Consider the following 24676-nt stretch of genomic DNA (forward strand, 5'->3'; position numbering starts at 1 on the left):
GGGTGGTTTTATGCATTTATACATCATAGCCCATGCACAGGGATGAAAAACAAGCAGTGTTTTCCGTTTCCCTTTTCCCCCTACATTTAGAGAGTGTAAGAACTTTTCTGTTTTGTGAAAAGGTTATGCTCGTGATGCAGGGAGAGCGGTTCCAAAAAGCAGGATGTAACTGAACTGAAATGAAATAGACTGGATGCATCAAAATCAAGGCATTTAATAAAATAAAACATCTTTTTTTCTTCCCTAAAAGCTACATTAAAAACACCTAAATAAACATTGGTTCAAAACTGAGAGAAAGCTCCTTGTTCTGGGGGTATGTAGGAATTTTTCAAAGCAATGAAGCCAACTAGATGAGATTATCTGGGGGATTGGGCTCAATAGGCCAGGCAAGCTTTTTTCCTTGTTCTTCTCTGTTAAAAGCATCGTAGATGGAATCGTTGGTGACAGTTTTGGCTGGACCTGGGATATCTGCGATCCCAACATGATTTTTTTTGGCTATCCTGGAACTGGTGGTGATGGTGTATGCGCTGCTTCTGTAGTATTTCATGGCGGACATGCAACAAATTTCTTTCATCCCTCTTCTGAAGTTGGCATTATACACGGAGTAGAGGGTTGGCTTGGAGGCTGAAGAGCTGAAAGAAACCCAGGTGACGGCCAGGAAAAGCAAGGTGCTCTTTCTGTAGTCTGTTTCCTGCGGGTGCCACAGCTGTACCACGTAGAAAGGGAGCCAGGAGAGGAGGAAGACCGAGTTGAGCGTTAAGAACATCTTGATGGTTTTCACTTTTGTTCTTGGGACAATATTCATTGTCCTCCTGACAGTCCTGCCATCGGTGCCTGTTCTCCAAATGTACCTGATGACCTTCTGGTAGAAGAGAATAATGAGGATGGAAGGGACCAGAAACACCACCAAGAGGTGGATGGCACCGTAGAGGGCTCCTTCCCAAGAACTGGGGAGAAAGAAGTTGCAGTGGTCGTCGCTGTTGGAGCCGTAGAAGAAGAAAGCCGGTGATGCCAATACAGCGTCAAAGAGCCAGGAGGCCAGGATCATTTTCTTGGCTTTCTCCCTGGACACTTTGAAGCTCAGGGGGTAGAGGATAGTGTAGAATCGATCCACGCATATCGAGAGGAGCACGTATATCTGAACGCCAGGGGCGAGGTACTGTATGTACCTTACCAGCTTGCACATCGCGTTCCCCAGCATCCACCTGCCATAGGTAAACTGAAGCAGCACGAAGGGCACGCTCGCGACACTGATGAGAAGGTCTGCGCAAGCCAGGGAGACGACAAAATAGTTGGTGGTGGATTGCGTCCTCCTGCTCCTGTGGATCACTAAGCAGACGAGGGAGTTTCCGAAGACGGAGACCAGCCACAACGCTCCCAAAACCATGCTGGCTGCCGCAATTTCCCCCAGCCTCAGTTGATACTGCAAGACAGTGTGGTTCCTGCTTGAGGGGGGTCCTGTGGGTGACTCGGTCACCCTGTGGCCAGCAGGAGGGGTGGAGGTTTCAGGGTAGCTCTTGTTCTGCAGCAGGAGCAATAAGGTAGGGAGAAGGAAAGGAGCGCTGCTGTTATCCATGCTGTGGACAAACATGGCCAGGTCTTTTGCTCAGGCTGCATAAAGAGAGAAGAGAAAAGGTGCTGTTTAACAAGCATGTGTGAAAAACCTACCTTAGCCAAGGAAAGGTAATTTTGAGTAGTATATGTGCTACTTAAAGCAGTAGATTTCAGAGAAGCGGTCAGAAATATACGGTGAGACTGTCTGGTACAGCAGAGGCCGTTAAGGTTCCTGCGGGTTTTTGTTACTGGCTTGACTATTTCAGGACAGGCACTTCTGTCCTCTGAAAGAGAAATGTCCCTTTCACAGCTAGAGACTGGGGTGCAGTTTCACCAGTGCTGGTGACCTGCAAAGCGAGTGAGCGGAATATGCCCCACCGAGCCCCAAAACGAGGTGTACTTCCCAGTGTCCGTGGGGGTGGCAAAACCCCAGACCATCAGTGTCCCTGCTCCCTTGACTGGACATAAATGCGTCAAGTAGAGAGACAAGGGAGGTGTTTCCTATACCGAGAGGTGGAATGGGAAGTAATATTTTCCACGATAAGGACATCTTCATCGATAAGGATGCTAGCAGCCCAACCCTCCTCCCATCCTATCGTTAGTAACTTTGGTGTTAATATCCCTCCTATCCCTGAATCTTTGTGTTTCTGGAGGTAATTTTGGTAGGTAAGCGAGGTCTGGGTTTGAAGGCGAAGGAAAGAGGAGCACAGTGGAAGGACTGGCAGCGAGCTGGGTGGGTGCTCCTCACCGTGAATCCTCCTCAGCCCTCCCACAGCGAGGAAATTTTCATCAAGAGCGGGACATTGTATACCTTGAAGCATCCGCCCTGAACATCAGCGCTGTCCCCGCACGTCTTTCTGCCTCTTAAGTTAGGCGCCCCATCGAGGGCAGCATTTCCCTCTGTCACCCTGAGAACAAGGTGGCACGACAGCCTCTTCCCAAAACCCGCAGGAGACTTTTTTATCAACGGCAGAGTTTTGATTCGGAAGGAAGACTCTGGGGGAGGAGGGAAATGTCCTCGTCCAGCTGAGATGTGGGGGGATTTCCAGCCGCAGAGCCTCGGGTTGTGTCGGTAGAACTGTCGCTACTAGATGCGACTGCCGTGTCAGCCGTCGAGGCTCTCTGTGCGCTGGAGAAAACCCGGGGAGAGGGTTGATGTCCTTACCTTGGTCAGGGACCTCCCAAGCAGCAAGTGTGACTCTTGGCAGCTCACCCTGTCGAGGCCGGCTGCCGAGCGAAGCCCGTCCTCCACCGAGCTGCAGGTTCTGCAGGTCTGTGGGTGACCCAAGGGGCAACTGAAGGGTTGCCCTGAGCAACTGACACCCACACAGAACACGGAACCTCTGCCCACAGCTGTGTCACGGGGAAACCCTTGCCCAGCTCTGGGAAGGGTCCCAGTCGCCTTGTCTGGGCCTTGGGATGTGCCAAATTTCTAAGCTCAGCAATCCTCTGTCGACACGACCTGTGGGTTTGCAGAGGTGCGGGGGTTGCCAGCCGAGTCCAAGCCCTGCTGTTCTTTTTAAATGTGAATGGCTCAGCTTCCAGTCCCCCCTTTCTCCTTTTCCTTCCCAGCAGATCCCCTGCTTTGCTTGCCAGACCCTTGCTTGCAGTCCTTCCTCCTTCTTTCCATCCCCCGTACAGACATTGCCTTGCCTGGGTACTGGTAACACATAGCCTTCACGGCTCTGAGGCTGGGTAGTGAACGTCACCAAGTCAGTGAGCGCGAGGCAAGAAGGGAGCTTGAAACTGGGTTTAAAGGAGATGATGGCTCTGTTTGTTAGCTGCCAAACAGCTCCCTAGGACCGGTGGATAGTAGTTGGGCTTGGGGGCCCTCAGTGTTTACCTCTCTAAAGCAGCACAGAGCAGTCATCCAGCACGGACTCTCATTGCTGCTGGCTACAACGCCTCCCTAATGCTAACGGGGTCAGCAATCCGTCTCCTTTTTAGACGGTGCTTTTCACCCACCTGGCCGCTCGAGTGACCTCTGTATTTCTGAGCTAGCACTGAAATACAGCTGCTGGGACCTGCCGGTGTTGTTCCCTCATCCTCATGATAGGAGTAGACCTACATGCCCTGTGGAGCAAGCCAAATTCACCTCCAGAGTAAAGTCTTCAAGCTGGTGGGCCCAAGGTATACATGCCCACGAGGCAGAGGTGCCTACCCCCTTGTTCAGCTGGGACGTAGGGCTTGCCACCAGGACCGAAGCCCCGGCCGGTCCCGTTGGGTTGTTTTCTCACTGCGCTGGCAGAGAAACAGCAGCAGGAGCCGGCTGCACCTGCAGGCACCGCTCCCTGCCGGCTTGTCTCCTCTGGAACGCCTGTTGGGACCTCTTCAAGCACGCACCCGTGGAGGATGCCGTCAGGCGAGCGTGTGAGCGCAGAGCTGGTTTTCCTGCTCCTGCCTGGGAAACAGCACTGCTTGCTGCAGGTGCCACAGGCGTACCTGAGAAGAAGGGGCTCAGGCCAGGAGACGCACTGAATTTAAGACGTGAGGAGTCCCTGGGTGCCTGGTACAGCCGTGGCCCCTTTTCCTTTTGATGAGCAGGTCTTTGAACGCGGATTTGAACGTGGCGTAACGGTCAGCAGCGTTCAGTCAGCGGCGAGGCCAGCAGAGGCAACGGTAAGTCGGCGGCTAAGCGCTAGATTGAGGCGGACAGGGAGGTTCCCGAGGCCCGGGAGCGCCGGGGAAGGGCGGGCAAACAGGGCGTGGCGCGTCAGAAAGGGCGTGGCGCGGCAATTCGCGCGGCGGTTCGTGCAGGAAGGGCGTGCAGGCGGGGCGCAGCCCCCCCTCTTCCCAGCTGGAGAAGGCTACTCAAGTGGTGGGTGTCAGCCCGGAGGGAGACCCAGGTATGGTTGCCCCTCGGGGGAAAGCCATCGTTAGGAAAAATATGGCAACGCAGACAGAGGTCCCATGTAAACATGCAGCTGTCCAGGTGTCTGGCTGCAGGGAGTGCCTGAGTCTGTCAGAAATGATGGAGGTCAGCGGGGACACCTCTTGTGTGAGGTGTGACCAGGTGAGTGATTTGCTCAGCCTGGTGGCAGAGCTGAAGGAGGCAGTGGAAAGGTTGAGGAGTATCAGGGAGTGTGAGAGGGAGATAGATTGGTGGGCCCACACCCTACACACCACACCCTACCATCCCTGAGGCAGGGGCAGCAGATGGAGGCTCCGCAAGAAGCGGAGGTTCCCCTGCCCTCCTGCCACCAGGCAGGAGGGGACCTAAGAGATGGAGGGGAATGGATACAGGTCCCTGCTCGGGGAGGCAGGCGAGTCCCCTCCCGGTCTCCCTCACCTTCCCAGTTGCCCCTACTCAACAGGTATGGGGCTCTGGAACTTGAGGACCAGGCCAGTGAAGATCAGGGTGTAGATGAAGCCCTATCTAGGGAGGTGCCTAAGCCCAGTCGGGCAACCCCACGCATTCTCACATCCTCTGAAAAAAGAAAAAGGAGGGTCATTGTCGTAGGCGACTCCCTCTTAAGGGGGACAGAGGGCCCGATATGCAGACCTGACCCATCCCACCGGGAAGTCTGCTGCCTCCCTGGGGCCTGGGTAAAAGACATTACCAGGAAACTCCCTGGTCTGGTTCGGACCTTTGATTATTACCCATTGCTGGCTGTGCACATTGGCAGTGATGAGATTGCAGAGAGGAATCCAAAGGCAATCAAAAGGGATTTCAGGGCACTGGGATGATTAGTAGAAAGATCGGGAGCACAGGTAGTGTTTTCCTCAATCCCTTCAGTGGCAGGGAAATACACTGAAAGGAACAGGAAAATACACCTGGTTAATACGTGGCTCAGAGGCTGGTGCCATAGGTGGAATTTTGGGTTTTTTGATCATGGGGAGGCTTACACAGCACCAGGCTTGCTAGCGACAGATGGTGTCCAGCTGTCTCAAAGGGGGAAAAGGATTTTTGCTCATGAGTTGGCGGGGCTCATAGAAAGGGCTTTAAACTAGGTTCGAAGGGGGTAAGGGATAAAACTAGGTGCACCAGAGATGAGCCTGGGGGCAGCGTGCCGATGTTAGGGGTGGATTCGATGACCCGGCTCAAATGCATCTATGCCAACGCACGCAGCATGGGCAATAAACAGGAGGAGCTGGAAGCCATTGTGCAGCAGGATAGATATGACTTAGTCGCCATCACGGAAACATGGTGGGATGACTCCCATGACTGGAGTGCTGCAATGGATGGCTACAAGCTCTTCAGAAGGGATAGGCAAGGTAGAAGAGGTGGTGGGGTGGCTCTCTATGTTAGGGAATGTTTTGACCGTACAGAGCTACACGATTCTGATGACAAGGTGGAGTGCTTATGGGTGAGGATGAGCGGGAAAGCCGATAAGACAGATATTGTGCTGGGAGTCTGTTATAGACCGCCCGACCAGGTTGAAGAGACAGATGAAACATTCTACAAGCGGCTGGCAGTAGTGTCAGAATCGTGTGCCCTTGTCCTTGTGGGGGACTTTAACTTTCCAGACATCTGCTGGAAATACAACACAGCAGTGAGTAAACAATCTAGGAGGTTGCTGGAGTGTGTGGAAGATAACTTCTTGACACAGCTGGTGGGTGAGCCAACCAGGGGAGGAGCCTTGCTAGATCTGTTGTTTACGAACAGGGAAGGATTGGTGGGAGGTGTGATGGTCGGAGGCCGTCTTGGGCTTAGTGACCATGAAATGATAGAATTTTCAATTCTTGGTGAGGCAAAGAGGGTGGTCAGCAAAACTACCACTATGGACTTCCGGAGGGCTAACTTTGGCCTCTTCAAGGCACTGGTTGAGAGAGTCCCTTGGGAGACGGTCCTGAAGGGCAAAGGGGTCCAGGAGGGATGGACATTCTTTAAAAAGGAAATCTCAGTGGCTCAGGACCAGGCTATTCCCATGTGCCGCAAGTCGAACCGCCGAGGAAAACGACCGGCCTGGCTGAATGGGGAGCTTTTGCTAGGACTTAAGAAAAAAAGGAGAGTTTATCATCTCTGGAGGAAAGGGCGGGCAACTTGGGAGGAGTACAGGGATCTTGTTAGATCATACAGAGAGAAAATTAGAAAAGCGAAAGCTCAGCTAGAACTAAATCTGGCCACTATCGTAAGGGACAACAAAAAATGTTTTTACAAATATGTTAACAGTAAAAAGAATCCCAAGGAGAATATCTTTCCTTTAATGGATACAGAAGGGAACGTAGCAACCAGTGATGAGGAAAAGGCCGAGGTACTTAATGCCTTCTTTGCCTCAGTCTTTAGTAGTGAGTCCAGTCATCCTCAGGGTACTCTACCCCATGAGCTGGAAGGTAAGGATGAAGAGCATAACGTACCCCCCTTAATCCAGGAGGAATTAGTTAGGGACCTGCTACACCATCTGGACACTCACAAATCTATGGGACCTGATGGGATCCATCCAAGAGTACTGAGGGAACTGGCAGAGGTCCTTGCCAAGCCACTCTCTATCATCTATCAGCGTTCCTGGTCAAGAGGGGAGGTCCCAGAGGACTGGAGGCTTGCCAATGTGACTCCCATTTATAAGAAGGGTCGGAGGGAGGATCCGGGGAACTACAGGCCTGTCAGCCTGACCTCGGTACCGGGGAAGATTATGGAACGGTTTGTCTTGAAAGCACTCACATGGCAAGTGCAGGATAAGAGGGGGATCAGGCCCAGTCAGCATGGGTTTACGAAAGGCAGGTCCTGCTTGACCAACCTGATCTCCTTCTATGACCAGGTGACCCGCCTAGTGGGTGAGGGGAAGGCTGTGGATGTTATTTTCCTAGACTTCAGCAAGGCCTTTGACACTGTCTCTCATGGCATACTCCTTGAGAAGCTGGCGTCTCGTGGCCTGGATAAGTGCACTATTCACTGGGTGAAAAACTGGCTGGATGGCCGAGCCCAGAGGGTCGTGGTGAATGGGGTGAAATCCAGTTGGCGGCGGGTCACAAGTGGTGTTCCCCAGGGCTCGGTGTTGGGCCCTGTTCTGTTTAATATCTTTATTGATGATTTGGATGAGGGGATCGAGTGCACCCTCAGCAAGTTTGCAGATGACACCAAGTTGGGAGGCAGGGTCAATCTGCTTGAGGGTAGGGAGGCTCTACAGAGGGATCTGGACAGGCTGGATTGATGGGCTGAGGCCAATTGTATGAAGTTTAACAAGGCCAAGTGCCGGGTCCTGCACTTCGGTCACGGCAACCCCATGCAGCGCTATAGGCTTGGGGAAGAGTGGCTGGAAAGCTGCCCGGCCGAGAAGGACCTGGGGGTGCTGGTCGACAGCCGGCTGAATATGAGCCAGCAGTGTGCCCAGGTGGCCAAGAAGGCCAATCGCATCCTGGCCTGTATCAGGAACAGTGTGGCCAGCAGGAACAGGGAGGTGGTTGTTCCCCTGTACTCAGCACTGGTGAGGCCGCACCTCGAGTCCTGTGTTCAGTTTTGGGCCCCTCACTACAGGAAAGACATAGAGGTGCTTGAGCGTGTCCAGAGAAGGGCAACCAAGCTGGTGAGGGGCCTGGAGCACAAGTCTTATGAGGAGCGGCTGAGGGATCTGGGGTTGTTCAGTCTAGAAAAGAGGAGGCTGAGGGGAGACCTTATCGCTCTCTACAACGACCTGAAAGGGGGTTGTAGTGAGGTGGGTGCTGGTCTCTTCTGTCAGGTGGCTGGAGATAGGACAAGAGGAAATGGCCTCAAGTTGAGGCAAGGGAGATTTAGGTTAGATAGTAGGAAGAATGTTTTTACTGAGAGGGTTGTCAAACATTGGAATGGGCTGCCCAGGGAAGTGGTTGAGTCACCATCCCTGGAGATATTCAAAAAGCGAGTGGACGGGGTACTCCAGGGCATGGTTTAGGGGGCATGGTTAATGCTTGGACTCGATGATCTTGAAGGTCTTTTCCAAGCGAAATGATTCTATGATTCTATGATTCTATGATTCTCCCAGGTGGTGCCCACCCCTGGCTTCTGGGTGGGTGCAGCAGGCTGGGTGTAGAAGCAGCTCGAGAGGAGGCGGGGAGGGCCAGACCAAGGGGAGGACTTTTCTCGGGCGGTTTGGACCACGAGACCTCTGGAGAGGCACACCGAGGAAGATGCAAAAGCGTTCAGTGCTGGCCTGATGCTGACCCTACCGGGGCAGTGGGAATTTTACCACTGATGTGGGTGGGCTCAGGGTTAGGCCAGCAACGCCCACGTACGGACATCTTACCCTTGGGGTCTGAACAAGGAGGAAAACCCCAGTGCAAGGATATTCACGGGGACCTAATGAAAGGAAGTAGAGATGGCTTTGGGTGGATTTATGCGTTTATGCATTTATGCATTACACCGTGGCCCATGTGCAAGGATGAAAAACAAGCAGTGTTTTCCGTTTCCCTTTTCCCCCTACATTTAGAGAGTGTAAGAACTTTTCTGTTTTGTGAAAAGGTTATGCTCGTGATGCAGGGAGAGCGGTTCCAAAAAGCAGGACGTAACTGAACTGAAACGAAATAGACTGGACGCATCAAAATCAAGGCATTTAATAAAATAAAACATCTTTTTTTCTTCCCTAAAAGTTGTGTTAAAAACACGTAAATATACCTTGGTTCAAAACTGAGAGAAAGCTCCTTGTTCTGGGGGTATGTAGGAATGTTTCAAAGCAATGAAGCCAACTAGACAAACGTATTTGGGGGATTGGACTGAATAGGCCAGGCAAGCTTTTTTTCCTTTGCTTCTCTGTTAAAAGCATCATAGATGGAATCTTTGGTGACAGTTTTGGCTGGACCTGGGATATCTGCGATCCCAACGTGATTTTTTTTGGCTATCCTGGAACTGGTGGTGATGGTGTATGCGTTGCTTCTGTAGCATTTCATGGCGGACATGCAAAAAGTTTCTTTCATCCCTCTTCTGAAGTTGGCATTATACACGGAGTAGAGGGTTGGCTTGGAGGCTGAAGAGCTGAAAGAAACCCAGGTGACGGCCAGGAAAAGCAAGGTGCTCTTTCTGTAGTCTGTTTCCTGCGGGTGCCACAGCTGTACCACGTAGAAAGGGAGCCAGGAGAGGAGGAAGACCGAGTTGAGCGTTAAGAACATCTTGATGGTTTTCACTTTTGTTCTTGGGACAATATTCATTGTCCTCCTGACAGTCCTGCCATCGGTGCCTATTCTCCAAATGTACCTGATGACCTTCTGGTAGAAGAGGATAATGAGGATGGAAGGGATCAGAAACACCACCAAGAGGTGGATGGCACCATAGAGGGCTCCTTCCCAAGAACTGGGGAGAAAGAAGTTGCAGTGGTCGTCACTGTTGGAGCCGTAGAAGAAGAAAGCCGGTGATGCCAATACAGCGTCAAAGAGCCAGGAGGCCAGGATCATTTTCTTGGCTTTCTCCCTGGACACTTTGAAGCTCAGGGGGTAGAGGATAGTGTAGAATCGATCCACGCATATCGAGAGGAGCACGTATATCTGAACGCCAGGGGCGAGGTACTGTATGTACCTTACCAGCTTGCACATCGCGTTCCCCAGCATCCACCTGCCGTAGGTAAACTGAAGCAGCACGAAGGGCACGCTCGCGACACTGATGAGAAGGTCTGCGCAAGCCAGGGAGACGACAAAATAGTTGGTGGTGGATTGCGTCCTCCTGCTCCTGTGGATCACTAAGCAGACGAGGGAGTTTCCGAAGACGGAGACCAGCCACAACGCTCCCAAAACCATGCTGGCTGCCGCAATTTCCCCCAGCCTCAGTTGATACTGCAAGACAGTGTGGTTCCTGCTTGAGGGGGGTCCTGTGGGTGACTCGGTCACCCTGTGGCCAGCAGGAGGGGTGGAGGTTTCAGGGTAGCTCTTGTTCTGCAGCAGGAGCAATAAGGTAGGGAGAAGGAAAGGAGCGCTGCTGTTATCCATGCTGTGGACAAACATGGCCAGGTCTTTTGCTCAGGCTGCATAAAGAGAGAAGAGAAAAGGTGCTGTTTAACAAGCATGTGTGAAAAACCTACCTTAGCCAAGGAAAGGTAATTTTGAGTAGTATATGTGCTACTTAAAGCAGTAGATTTCAGAGAAGTGGTCAGAAATATACGGTGAGACTGTCTGGTACAGCAGAGGCCGTTAAGGTTCCTGCGGGTTTTTGCTACTGGCTTGACTATTTCAGGACAGGCACTTCTGTCCTCTGAAAGAGAAATGTCCCTTTCACAGCTAGAGACTGGGGTGCAGTTTCACCAGTGCTGGTGACCTGCAAAGCGAGTGAGCGGAATATGCCCCACCGAGCCCCAAAACGAGGTGTACTTCCCAGTGTCCGTGGGGGTGGCAAAACCCCAGACCATCAGTGTCCCTGCTCCCTTGACTGGACATAAATGCGTCAAGTAGAGAGACAAGGGAGGTGTTTCCTATACCGAGAGGTGGAATGGGAAGTAATATTTCCACTTTTTAGATGGTGTTTTTCACCTGCCTGGATGCTTAAGCGACCTCTGTTTTTCTAAGCAAGCACTGAAATACAGCTTCTGGGATCAAATTGTGGCTGGTCCTTTGTGGTAGTTATGGTACACATCACGGTATGTGATAGCTATGACCTCATTTTTTAAGGAGGAGTGCAAAGGGTCTTAGTCATTAGAACCAGAAAGTCTCTTTCTGTGGGTATATTGTGTGAATGCTTAACTCCAGATTCTTGATACTGTGCAAGATAAATCAGGATTCAATTAATGACCGGAAGATCAAAAAGTTAATCCCAGAAGCCAAATGGACTCATTCAAAAAACCACGACCATCCTTCTCAGCTTTCCAAGTGATCCAAATTCCCAGCTTTGCTTACTGAGGGTTTTTTCAGTATTTTGCTGATGTTTTTGCTCTGCCTACTGTAGCTCTGCACCTATCACCAATTACTTTATCCTTGTCTGCCTACTCAGAGTGGAGCCTGAAAGCGCAAAGCCACTGGATGAATTTGGGATCTTGCTCCTTGCGCTGTTTTGCATGTCATCTTCAATAACACAACGCAAAAAAATAGTCAGATGTGGAAGAGGAAAAGATGTATTAATTCCTTGATGTGTTTTTTTTCCTCTAGCATTTTAGACTCTATTCGTTAGCTGCTCTGAATATAACATTGCGTGTTTCACAGGAATAGGCTTGATGTACAATCAGCTGCACAGCACAGGCATAGATTAAGGGCACTCGAAAATGCAGAGTGTGCTTGAGAGCAGCGCGGCACAGCTGCATGGACGCAGCCGCTCTGCGTAGCCTCCGCTGGGCTGCCGCAGGACCCCGCTGCGCCTCTCCTCCCCACCTCGCACCGTGCCCAGCTGCTGACTCTGCATCATCGGAAAGTGGGTCAGCGCCTGAGTCACCAACGCTGCTCCCAAAGCAGCTGGCCTTATTTAGCAGCTTTCCCATGCAGGTAGTGTCTGAGAGCTAAAACGTGACTCAGGTTAATTTGGACTCGTAGCTGAAGCAGTCTGAGTCTAGTAACAACTGGGTTTGTTTCAGTGGGGCGTGTTAAACAAGGACTTTTGCATGGCATTCTCCTGTCAAAATAACACTTGGGGGCATCAGTAATGAGACCCAGAAGTGGGTGTCATGGTGGTTGAATTGCCAACCGCCTGCAAGGGGCACTGTCTGCAGGTGATACGTTGCCCCTCGTCCCGTCTTCTGCTGGAGGGCTGCGGGTGCTGCCCAGCCTGGCCTTCGCTTTCCCCTCATCCTTAGTTGCCTTCCCTCATCGTTTCCTTAGTAGCTTTGCCTGGCAGATGATTCCTGGTTTCTCACACAGCCCCTGCTTGCCTTTCCTCACCCTCCATCGGGTGGATCTGCTCCCCTGGAGATACCCTGCCGTCATCATCTGTCTGCAGGGTATTTGGGCTGCTGTCTCTGGCAGAGTGGCAGGATGCATTGACAGTACAACCCGCTAAATTACATGTTAGAATTATCTGTAATAGAATAATACATGTGGGGCCTATTAACCAGATAGAAAAGAACATTATGGGCTAATTTTCTTCCTTAATTTCCCTTCTTGCCATGCAGAAGTATGTGCTATTTAAAAATAACCAGCTGCGCAAATGAAGCTTCGTAGAAGAATAACCAGATGAAATTTCTTGACCAATATTGAAGAGCAGTGGAATTCAGGTACAAGAATGAAACGCCCTTCCTAAACTGTTAAAATATGCAGACTCGCTAACACTGTTCTCATGATATTTCTCCTGGTGAGCCAAATCTGCTGTCCGTGTCTGTTCAGACCTGAGACATTTACTTATGCAGGTAGCTGAACCCCAAAATAGTTACAGGCTTGTACCACTCAAACAGTACTTTTTTTCTGTTGCATTTTGGCTAAAAGTCAGACCAACGGCTGTTTACAGGAGAACTTGGGTTACCTGCAAACACGCCGTTGAGAAGACAGGCATTCCCAGGAGGGAACAGCGTGTAACAAGCTCAGAGGCGTGTGTGGAGAGCTAACCGGTGGGTGCCTGCAGAGGAGGGAGAATGGCAAGAGATGTAGCCAGCTGTCTTGTGTCGGAGCTTTGCTAACAGAAGGAGCAATACCTGAACGAGAGAAGCCTTCCCATGTGCCACCCTTCACCGGAGACCATATGCTTGTGGTGAGAGCCAGAGTATTTGGTTACGGGTCGCTGGTGGTGGTTTCCTCACTATAAGGAAAACAGAAGAAGCACCGAACACAGGTGCAAGTAATACTACATTTTGTCATGCTTTCTTCCTTGGAAAAATCCAAAGTCATTCAGCACACTGCCCACAAGGTCCAGGTGAAAATTTAAGTGCAATAATAGGGACTTTAACTACCCTGAGCATAAGATTTTTCCGGTTGAACAGCAATTACTTGTTTTATTTTTTTTTAAAAGTAAATGCTATCTGATTAACCAATGTGCTCTGAGATGCCTGCATTCCTAGTCATAGATGATTTTTCCTTCTAATGGACCAGAAGCTGATTTTCTTTTATATTGAAGGGTCCCTATTCAACCCTATTTTTCCTAGGTGGCACTGAGATCAAAATCATGCCTTGATTTAGCACTAAGAACCTTTGTGTCTATGGCCCAGCGTATCTTTTTCTTCTGTGGGCAAGTCTGGTTTTTATAGTGGAGACTTCAACTTCTGCATTATGAGTAATTCTCCTAATGGCAGTAGGAGCAAGAAAAGCTCAGCATATGCACCACTAGAGAAAAAAATAACTAGAGATTCTGTATCTTGCTACATTATGTATCTCCGATTCCCATGTCCCTGTTTGCTGCATCGTTTACTGAAATATGGTTTAAGTGTTAGTGAACTGTTCAACTTGCAAATATCAGATCCATAAGAAAACATTGGTGAGCTCCTTAGTCTCCCTCTGCCTTGCAGGTCAATAATCAGATATTAGAAACACAAAAAGTAAAAATTATGTATAGCAAATATATGAGGCCTAATTACATTTTTATTTAACAAAAATGCTTTTGTTTGATTTTCCCTTTAAACGTATTTAACATTGAGCTGAGTGAAAGGCTACTTTCTAGTAATTATGGGTCTGCATGGATGCAGCAGTGCCAAAAATCTCACTTTTTCTTTTGAATATTTTAGAGCAGGAATGCTTTTAATCCTGGTATAAGGACTTCCTGTATTTCTCTTTAAAACCCTAAATTTTTTGCATTTGCTTGGGAAAAAAAGGGCATGTGAAATGACTCATAATCATCAAACAGGGATTTCCTGGTGCCACAGTTCCTGTTTTATGGACCTTAATTTGCAGTTTGAAGGCCCAAACACTCCATTTTCAGGGTTATTCCTTTGGGTTGATAGCAAAGGAAACATATTCTTGCTAAGTCTCCAAAACAGATCTGTTACTTGGAGATGAAGTATTTGAGCCACAAGAACTTCATAAAATCACTGCCACGTCTACTTCGCTGTTGCATAAAGACCATATGGCATAGCTACTACGTGTTTGCCTGTTTACTGTCCTGTCTAGAAATGTAGTGTCCATTGCAATTTGGAAGAGTAAAACCTAACAAGATTCACAAAGGAATGCAATAAATGGCTTTTAAAATGTTTAATCAAAAGAATAAACATATTTTTCCAACCACGGTTTTTTAGGATTAAAAAGCTAGCTAAAGAAACAGATCATTGTGCATTACTTAACCTGACACTATCAGAGGGGCTTTTTTATTCAACATATTTTACCTCTCTGCATCATAACTGCAAAACAGTAGGCAAGCTTTGTCCCAGCAAATTATTTCAAAAGCATTAAGCTGGCCATTTACTCCATAAATATCCCTCTCTGAAGAATATCTCAGGAATAGCTGCCAGACCGGAAGAGGAATGCTTCATCCTACTGAGTTTAATCAACATTAGAAGTGGGAGTAAATTGAATCAGAATGGGGGGGGGGGACGACACACTTTTGTCTGTGTGTAAGATGCTAGAAGGTGACATTCATCCCTGCCTAAATTCAAATTAACTGCCCTGTGTGTGCATTGTCTCAATGTAATAATCCTTTTATAGAAGAGCACAGAATGTGTTAACCTCTCTCTGTTTCTTGCTATGCAGACATGTCTGTGTGCATATTGAGGCCATTTAGTACTTCTGCTTCCAGTGGAGGAATGCGGATACACATGCTTTTGTAAGCGCACGGATTCTCTGCCAGTTCTTTTCTCTGGTCTAGTGCTCATAAAAATGCTCAGCTATTTGCTCTGTTCCTCTTACGAAGGCTTTTCTATTCTCTGGGCAGCTCTTCTGAGCAAAGCTTGAAAATCTCTTGATGTGAAGTGTGTTCTTCCTCACTCTCTGCATTCCAGTGCATGGGGATAGAAAACATCTGCCCCTTTTTTATCAGGAGAATGAAATGTTTTGAATGTAATAAAACTTTTAAGATCCATACCCATATCTCATATGCTGCTGCGTGCTCCCTGGCTCTAGCCAGCTGGTGGAGATTCCTCTTCTGCATCTAAAGATGGTATGACATATGACAGTGTAGATAGGCTGTTTTGTGGATGTGAAGCTTTCAGTACCGATGTGGTCTCAGCTCAACTTATGGTAAAAGCTTCTGAACTGAACTGATGATGTAAGTTGATATATTTTATTGCATCTTATATCAGCATCTGAGAGCCTAGCCTGTATTGCAGGGTGGTCATGGGAGCAGGAAATATGGATAGAATCAAATAAAGGAAGGAAATGTTCTTAATTTCCAGCACGTCTAAAGAATATATGTTATACTCAGCTACTGCATGAGCATGAATCTAAACAAGATTTTTCTGCTGTATGCTTGAGGAAACTAAGGGCAACTGGGCAGTCTCTTTGCCATCAACCTTCATTGTTTCTTCCTGTTCTTTCCTGACTATTTTAACAAGGTATTAAAGCTGAGAACAAAGATATAATACTGCAACACTTGCTGGGATTGGGGCCAATTAATATTCCTTGTACTGGTTGCCTGAGGAAGAATCCTTTTTCAGCTTTATCCTTTTAACTGAGCTTAGTAAGTGGTGAGCCATGCAGTAACTAACTAGACCAAGAACCTGGTCCATGTATTGCTTCTGGGTCTATCAGCTCATGTCTGGAGTAACTACTCTGAGTGCAGACCTGTAGCACTGGGTCCGAGGCCTGGCCCAGGGCAAATCCATGTGGCATGATTTTGGTGAACATTCAGGGTTCAAAACCATACATAATTCACAAGTTACTGCATGTTGGCTGAGTGTCCTTAGGAGATGGTGCCATCTCTTGAAGCTCATTGTTGTGTTAAACGTTCTGGGAGCAATGGATTTTTCCTGCATCTGAAGTGAATGAATTTTTCTCATGTATTTACTGCGGGTTAAGACTGACATGCAGGCAGTCACCGTAGGTCTATTAACCTGAAGTGAGTTGCTAAGACCCAGTAATTTATTCATGCACCTAAGCCCTAAAAGTGTGTTTATTCTCTGTTGGTGGTGGGAAGGAGCCCTTAAAGTAACTGCAGATTCCACTTATACCCAACATCGTGCTCTTGTTCAGGGACAGAAAGTGGTAAAATATGACCCAGATTTGTGCTCACCACTACCCAGATAGACACCCTCACCTCATCAGCTTCTGCAGAGCGAGGGAACAGGTGTAATTCTCTTCAGCCAGGGCTATGCTGAAGCACACGTGGAGTTTGCAACCCTCTGATCTGTAGAAAGGATGACCTTTCTGGAGAGATAGGCAGGGTCATTTGCAGTGAGAAGTTCATCCCCAGTAGCTGTAGGGTAGGGTCATCTGTAAGGCCCAGGGAGGACACAGCCTTCCTTCCACAGACCTGGGCTGTGCCGAATGAATTGCTGGGTTTGCCATGACCGTCGGACTGCCTATTTCTTCCATCTCTCTCCTGTGCTCTTGCCTACAGCCTGGTCTGGCTAATCATAGGAGACTCACACAGCACGGTGCTCTGGCTACTACCTCATGAGCATAACTAGTGCAACACACTGTTTACAAATGGGTACACAGTGGTTATGAGTCTCTTGTAATAGATGTAACTCTTCTTCCCCAAAGGAAAGACCCACCAAGTTTTAAGTGTCTCAGAGCTTTATTCTATCCTCCCATTGCTGTGACTAGTAGGCAAAACCCCAGATTAGCACTGTTCTAAAAATGATGGCAGAACCCAGATCTGTGCCCAGTGTGACTGTGGGGGCATGAAAAAGTGGGAGCAAGGAGAAGAGGGACCGACCTCATTTCTAACTCTGCTGTCAAAATAGGTTCCACCTACTGGAGTTGTCCAAGAAGAGTGTGGAGAAGCTTGAAATATACCTTGGCAGGCTGCATGCCTTCCTTAATGGGGATTGAGTCTGTCCTTGGACATGGCGAGGCTGGACCCTTTGCTGATTCAGAGGTAAAAAAATAGATGCTCTCTCCCACACACATTATTTTTTGGCAACACCAGGCCCTGCCCACAACACAGCACGCTCCTCTGCTTGATGTGAGGAATGCAGTGCTTACCAGAGCTGGTTTGCAATGGTGGGTGTTGACAGATAAGCTGTGGTGAATCTCAGGCTTGGCTGATTTCTCTGCCCATCTCTTGGAAATTCTCACCCTCTCCCCACCAAGTGTCGTCTCCCCCACAGGGAGAATGTGCCAGCAGCTTCAGTGAGGACTCCAGCAGCTTAGCTCACCCTCTCACTAGCAGTGAGCACAAGTTCTCCTCCTAGGGAAACCTTAGGAGTTTTTTTTATTGCTTCCATATGAAAAGGTCATATAGAAATGAATTCTTGATATTAAATCTTGTGAAAGCTGCTTTCTCAGCACACGAGAAGTTAATATGGTAACATGATTTTTCACACTGGTACAAACATTTGTGCTGGGATGTGAGAGTGCCCTGTAATATGGCTCTTGACCCTTCTCAGTAACGTGGATCTAGCGCACACATGACACAGGTCACCTGTGCCAGATACAGTGACAGAGAGTGGGGTACCACTGGTGGCTAATAATCATGCTAGGGATAGAGTTGCCGGAGATCTTAAGATGCTTCCAGGAGGACTTATCTGATAGGAATAGGAGGAGGAGACCTGAATGAGCAGTAGGAGAACGTTCCCATGGGCCTCCGTCAGAGGATATGGCCATTAGTGAGAGCATTTCATAGGCTTCCTATACTAACTTTGCTGGAGAAGCCGGGAGGGCTGAAGGCCATGCAAAGCCCACAGTTAGGTTGGAATGCCTGATGCAGAGATGATTGTTGGAAGGGATGTCTCAGCTGAGCTAGGCTCAGGGAGGACAAAATCAGGCTAGGAGAAGCCACTGTGGCAAGATGCTGGCCTGCTGATAACCCCCGAACTGGAGATGTCTTCTTGGGCAGGGTGCCACTTGCAAGAACTGTGTTGGCTGCCTGTCAGAGGGAAAGTCTAGGGAGTGATGGAAGCTGCTGGAATGGAGAAATCCCCAAAACACAAGAGCTGCATCATGTTTTGGTGCTGGGAGAACTGTGTTTATGGTGGGGAGGGGGAGAAGAAGACTCTACTTGAGGATTTAGGGGGTTATTCTACATTGTCTGATTGAAATTGCTCTCCAAACTGTTAAACACCTGAGGGAGGATGCCTGGTGGGGCTGCAAAGGAAAATGCAGATGGAGATCATACGGTATGACCCAGATGGGGGAATTGCACTGCACAGCTTTGCCAACAGAGGCTTCACAGGAGAACTGCGGGGGAGTAAGAGTCTGCAGGCTCTTACTTCAAGCTGAGGAGCAGAGCTCCCCAAACGTGTCTAAGGTATAGAAATTCCTCCCCTTACTGACACATCTGAGACCAGGACATTTAAAATAAACTCGTAAATCAAGCTTCTAAAAATCCATATTTAGACACCCCCCAAAAGATTAGCTTTTAAGGATGCTTCTGGGTTGGCACCCAATTTCTCTGCAAACAAGCCACTTGCTTAAGTGATTAGCAGCAGCTTTAACAACAAATCTTCAAGAACCACATTTGAAAATCTTTGCCAGAAAGAATTGGCTATGAATCCTGCCTCATACACACAAATGGCCTTTTGAAAGCAGAAGGCAGTTTTACTTCTCCATTACTCTGTGGAGCCAACATACTGTTTGACATGCTGGAAGCCAGCTGGATAAATGAAAAATATTGCTATGCGTTCCTAGAGAGTATGTGCCTGAATTAGCAAAACCGGAATAGCCTTCTTGCCTCTGCTGGCTACAGATAAGCAAAGATTACTATGTCTGTGGTGTTTCCCTAAGTAGTTGCATCCAGGCACCCACACAGAAGAAGGGAGACAATGCTTTCAGAAAGGACGATTTCAAATTAATGGCTGAAAAATACAAACCCACCTGTTTTAGTGCAATAACACGAGGAAGGAAGAAGCTGTTTGAATGGATCTAGAGATAGATAAAAACAGATGGGCCGATTGGTCTGCTCCATCTCAGCAAAAGTATTTTTCTGCTTTCATCGACCTGATCGCGTCAGGGGATTGTTTTAAGACAAATAAGTGGCATAATTTAAAAATGATGAATATAGATATACAGAATGTAGATTTGTGCAGAAAATATAGATAGTTATTCTGCAGTAATTCTACACACCTCTGTGCTTTCAGCAGAATCAGCTTAAAATTCAAGCCCCGCAGAGCATTTGCTCCTGAGGAATGAGTCCTCCTTGCTAAAACCCAAGAATTTAAAATGCACATAAGTAAATACACGTAAGATAAATTACTGGAAAAGATCATCTCGCTTGTCTCCGCAAAGAGAACTATCCCTTTAGCCACAGCACCGTTCAGCACAGCACCTATCCATCCACGTACCTGCTCCAAAGCATAATCCCAGAGGCGCCGGTCTGGTCCTTTCTCCGTTTGTTATCCCAAGCAAAGGCACCTCTGGGAAGGTGCCAATCATGCTGGAAACCACAGAGTATATTCACATCTGTAGCTGCCTCTGCCCGGATATTTGTAAATCTGGTTGAGGGGGAGGGATGGGGTATTCTACCCCTCTTCTTTGACTGAGGAAAAAAAAAAAAAAAAAAAATGACGTTTCGCAGAGCTGGCTGCTGCCACCAGTTTCTTTCTGTGTCATGTGGGACGCGGATCATGTGGCAGTCCCTTCCCAGGACCCAGCCTCTCCCTCCTTTCCCCCCCCCACCCCGGGCGGCATGCCCGTGCGTCCCCCCCCCGGCCGGGGCTGGGCGCCTCGGGGTCCCTCAGCACCACGGACAGCGGCGCGCCGCCCGCCCGCGCACCCGCAGCCCCGACGGGGCGGACACCGGGCCGCCACCCCGCCACCCCCCCCCCCAGCCCCGGGCCTTTCGGCGGGGGTCCCCCCCGTTCCCGGGGGAAGGCAGGGGAGGGGAGGGCAGCCCCGGGGGCAGCGCCCCCCCCCCGGCCTGCTGCGGGGCTCGGCTGCCGGCGCTGACGTCCCGGTTGCTATGGCGAGGTGCGGCTGCTCAAGAGGATGCTTTTTCTTCCACGATGGTCGCCATGGGACCCTGGCAATTGAAAGAAACGGAGCGAATGAATAAGGAGAAGGAGGTGGAGAGAATATTTAATTAGCTTCCTCTGGGAGTGTGTGTTTTGGGTTGGTTTTTTTTTTTTTTTAATTCCCCTGTAGATACTGAAACTCGTTAAGGAAAAAAAAAAAAAAAAGAAATCAAGACTGTCTGATCCCCCCATTTTGCATTGGGCACCTTTTTTTTTTTTTTTAATTGATGGGGGATGGCACCGACACCATTCCCTTCTGTTCCCTGCCACATATGCTTTATTAAGCAAGGCAGAGTAATAACAACCCTCCCCAAATCTCAACGAGTGGTCGCTCACAAGCGTTTGTCCTGCAGAAGTACAATGGCTCCATAAATTATATTCCACTGTAAGTTTAAGGAAGGAACGTATCGTTTTAGTCCTGACAAACTTTCTGCCCGTGAACTAACCAAGAAAATTGTTTGGCGCGTGTATATCTGTTATTTCAGGATTTCTCATTAGGTGCATGGGTCAGCTGAACCAACAAAGGCTGACTCAAAGGCTGGGTATTTTCCTTTGTTTTCCCTCATTTTTCAGGGGAGAACCCCAAGCATATTTTTGTAATTTTTTACCAGATATCTTTAGGGCAGTGGAGGAGAAGTACAGTTCCTTATTGAAAGCTACTTTCAAGGAAGAACATTGAAATAAACAGGTTTTTTTTTCTGAGTAATTACTGCAGTATAATTTCATTTCCTATATTTTATATTCTTGAGCTATATTACATGCAGTGGAGCAGGTGTCCTGGGAATTAACTCAGAAATACGGAATAGCTTCTCTACAAAGCATGGTTCGAATAGACAGTCCCAGTTAGAAATGGGTAAGGTGTGGGCAGATATGATAAAGTGAATGACACGGAGAGTGTGAATAGGGACTGTCTATTCAGCTTCCAATAGAAGAACTTGGAAGGGAGCATCAGATGAAGGAACCTGGTTCAGAACACCCAGGAAGGGGGGTTTCCTCAAAGCGCGAGTGTAGCTTTATGGGGTTTCTTGCCAAAGAATGTTCTGGGTGCAGAATTTCATGTGAATTTGAGGGGAGATTGAACAAATGTTTGGAAAAGTGCTAAATAGATCTAAACTGTCCTAAACCAATAAGCCACTTCACTTTCAGAAAATCGTCTGAGCTCAGGGCAGTTGGAGGTTGGGAGAACTCTCAAAGAAAGTATTGTGCTGGGGTTCAGTGAAAGGTATCTTTATAACCAAGCCAATAATTGTATAAAGTTTGGGGTGGGAGTGTGACTTTCCAAATACATCTACAGTATATCCTTGCCCAGTCAGAGAATGGCAATGGTAACGGCAGCTTGACCATACGCCAGCTTAATTTCCAGATATTTCACACTCTGTATTTCAAACTGCAGATTTTTCCCAACAAGTTTCTTTTTTTTACTGTTTTCCTCCCTGTGATTGTCAGTGTTAGAGAAAGATAATTTTATTTTTCACCTTCTTTCAAACTTGGTTTCACTGACAGTGAAGGCGGGTGAAGGAAGGGTACCTGACACCTGTGTTGATGGAGTATTGCACAGGGACATGGAAACCACTGGACTGACTCACACAATCATTCCTCTAGTTGAGGGATGCAGTCTTTGGCAGTGGTAAATGCACAATGTTTTGGACGAAGGCATAAAAACCTGACAGTTGTTTTGGGGATTCACTTTCTCTTTTTCGCCACATAGACATCAGGATCAAGACTTGAAATATGTAGCGATATTAGTTTCTCATGAGCTTAGCTCACATTATCTATTCCAGTAGCTGCTAAATTAATCAACCTTTATAAAATCCAGGCACATCATTTGGGAATTGATAAACTGGAAGGGGGGGCGAAGACATACACCTCATTCTGCATATCCAGAGAGCCTGAAACATCAGGTTGTTCGTATTATTTGGAAACTTGTTTCTCTGACAAGATCTAAGCATTTTCTTAAGTTTGTCCTGAACAACCCAGGTTATCCCAAATTTGAAGTCAATTGTTGCCAGAGCCACAGTTGCTGTTGATTATTTTAGAACTGCTTTTGCAGGGCAAAATAATTTTTGCTCAGTGTTGATCTGTTTTGAACTGTGCATTTGTTTGAGCAAAACTGGAAGTAAATCTCAGATTCATTTTTTGACACCTGTCACGTTCCTGGTATTAAAGAAGCTTTTATTCCTGTCAATGAATCCAGCGACAAACCTGGACAGAGATGTCAGGTCCCCTAGCTGACACCTGACTGGGGACAAAAGGGCATTCTGTGCACTCAGTGCTAGAAAGTTTGCTTTGCGCGACGGGGGGGGACAGGACAGGAAAATAAATCATACAAAGAGATATGAGGTAATAGGTGCAAATCAAAATATATGGCACGTTGTGCCCTCTGTGTATTGGGACTATTAGGCCTGAGGTACTCCACGTGGTGCGTACGGAGTCTGTGTTTGTAGGGTCAGGCTGTGGGAAAGCAGTTACGATTTCTGCATGGGGCCAAACTCTGCTCCATCCCGAGCCTTTCCATTTCGTTCAGCGGGACCAAGCTCTGGAGCTCGGTACACAAGGGTCAGTAGCCCTGGGGGGCTGAAGGCACACTGGAGTTGCACAAGAAAAAGTCAGTCTTAAATTCCTGCCTCAGTTGATGCCTGAGACGTGCAGTTTGGGATACATCATTTAACCTCTCTGGGCCAAATTCTGCTCAGGAGCACCGGATTAAATTCAAGGTGACTCTGCTGAAGCCACGTGGCAATGCCCAACCTGCTACCAGTTAAACATGTCTCCACTGGTTGTCCTAGGGCTGAACTTGGCTCAGGGCTTTGAGAACTCGGACTAGTGTGTGAATGACTCCATGTTCTCTAAGAATGCTTCATTTCAGCCTGGTTTTGTTTGAGGGATGGACTGGTGATTTGGTATACCTCAGGCATGATCCCTCGGGACTTTTAGGTCTGGTGTGAATTGTGCCCCTAAAGCGTAGTCCCTCAAGGATTGGGGTTTTTTTTGTTTTGTTTGTTGTTTTCACCTGTTTAAATCCCAACGGTGGTTCAGAGAGTAGTGAGAAATGTCCCACAGCTGAGCTAAAGCCATAGCTTTGCTCAGACCTTAAAGGGGTCACAGAACCATGAAGAGAAAGTGAAATTTTGGGATAACAAGCTCTGGGGATATCTTATATCTGCTTGGTGTGGGAAATAATAAGTTGCCTGGAGGAAATATGACTCACTCTTATATGTGTTCAGAAAAGTAGGGAAATGTCTAGGTTTCTGTTTAATCAAAGCTTAATATGAACTAGTTTTCTTTGTCTCCTCCCCAAACATTGCATGCAAAGCAGCATTCACCGGCCCTTGAAGTTAATGTACTGCATTATGCATTATAATAGATGACATTTCATGTGACCTACATGCACACAGTGTGGCTGGGATGAGTCAGATTTCAGTGTCTGTGGCTGCCACATCTCCTACATTCTTAAATTAATGCATATATTTGAAATGGGGGGAGGACTGATGCTGAAGCTTTCATACAGAAGCAGCGGTAAGATCTATACCTGCTTTAAAGAGGAACTCATTTCCCTGGAGACCCTGATCCTGTGCCTCTTGCTCAGAGACAGTTTCCAATCACGCAGTGATGTCAAAGTCAGGTCAGCAGGATCAGGACAGAAAGGATTTCTGGCAATGCCAGTCAGGGAATCCTAAACAGGGGGAGCACTGTAAAGGATGCTATGGCAAGCACAGGAAGCACAGATGATCCAGCACAAAGGAAAATGGAGTCACAATTCATTCTTTTAATCTGATAGACACTCCTCATTGGACATGACTGAACGGGAGATCTTTTTTGGATTGGTCAGGTACCTACCTTCTACTTAGCAGAGCAAGGCTTCCACTGCTCTCCTTAGAAGAACTATCCCCATTATAAGTTTAACATGCTTATCAATAGGCAGGATTGGTTTCCCACAGTGTTAACCTGGCTTTTTAGCAGCATCATTCTGCTGGGCTGCAGAAATGTGAACTGGCTATCTATCAACACTGTAAAACATAATACTCCTCCTGAGAGCAGGTCTAATTTTACAGGGGTATAGAGGGTGAGGAGGAGGTGGTCTTTAGCTGCTGTGTTTGTTACATGCCCTGGCTGCACATCCCCTCAGTCAGATCAGGGTTGTATCCAACCCTGAGTGTGTGCTACAGATTGGCACAGCAGCACAGGGGCCTGCCCAGTTCAGTGCCGTGGGCAGGTGCCCAAGGAGGACAGGTATTTAAAGAAATAATCTTACTACGGAGCTGTCTCTTACAACACACAGACCCACTGTAGCCACAAAAGTATCCTGCTACATCCTGCTAAACAGTAGCCCTTAG

General features: G+C 48.1%; 2 protein-coding genes across 3 annotated transcripts; both read right to left on the bottom strand.

Annotated features, from left to right (window-relative positions):
• Positions 1–346: 346 nt before the first annotated feature.
• On the bottom strand, positions 347–9150 carry LOC128143509 (probable G-protein coupled receptor 19). Its single transcript, XM_052790809.1, has 2 exons — positions 9083–9150; positions 347–1611 (listed from the first exon to the last, which is right to left on the bottom strand). Exon 2 carries the CDS (start codon positions 1589–1591, stop codon positions 347–349), a length of 1245 nt encoding a protein of 414 aa, XP_052646769.1. The 5' UTR covers positions 1592–1611; positions 9083–9150.
• On the bottom strand, positions 9006–19991 carry LOC128143507 (probable G-protein coupled receptor 19). 2 transcript variants are annotated; one of them, XM_052790808.1, is made up of 3 exons: positions 19674–19991; positions 13002–13105; positions 9006–10418 (listed from the first exon to the last, which is right to left on the bottom strand). In XM_052790808.1, the coding sequence occupies exon 3, from the start codon at positions 10396–10398 to the stop codon at positions 9154–9156; it is 1245 nt and encodes a 414-aa protein (XP_052646768.1). In that variant the 5' UTR covers positions 10399–10418; positions 13002–13105; positions 19674–19991; the 3' UTR covers positions 9006–9153. The 2 variants fall into 2 exon arrangements, with proteins under 2 accessions (XP_052646768.1, XP_052646767.1); XM_052790807.1 differs by lacking the exon at positions 13002–13105.
• Between the last annotated feature and the right edge of the window lie 4685 nt (positions 19992–24676).

The sequence above is a fragment of the Harpia harpyja genome, chromosome 6 (genome assembly GCF_026419915.1).
Source record: "Harpia harpyja isolate bHarHar1 chromosome 6, bHarHar1 primary haplotype, whole genome shotgun sequence".
Taxonomy (NCBI): Eukaryota; Metazoa; Chordata; class Aves; order Accipitriformes; family Accipitridae; genus Harpia; species Harpia harpyja.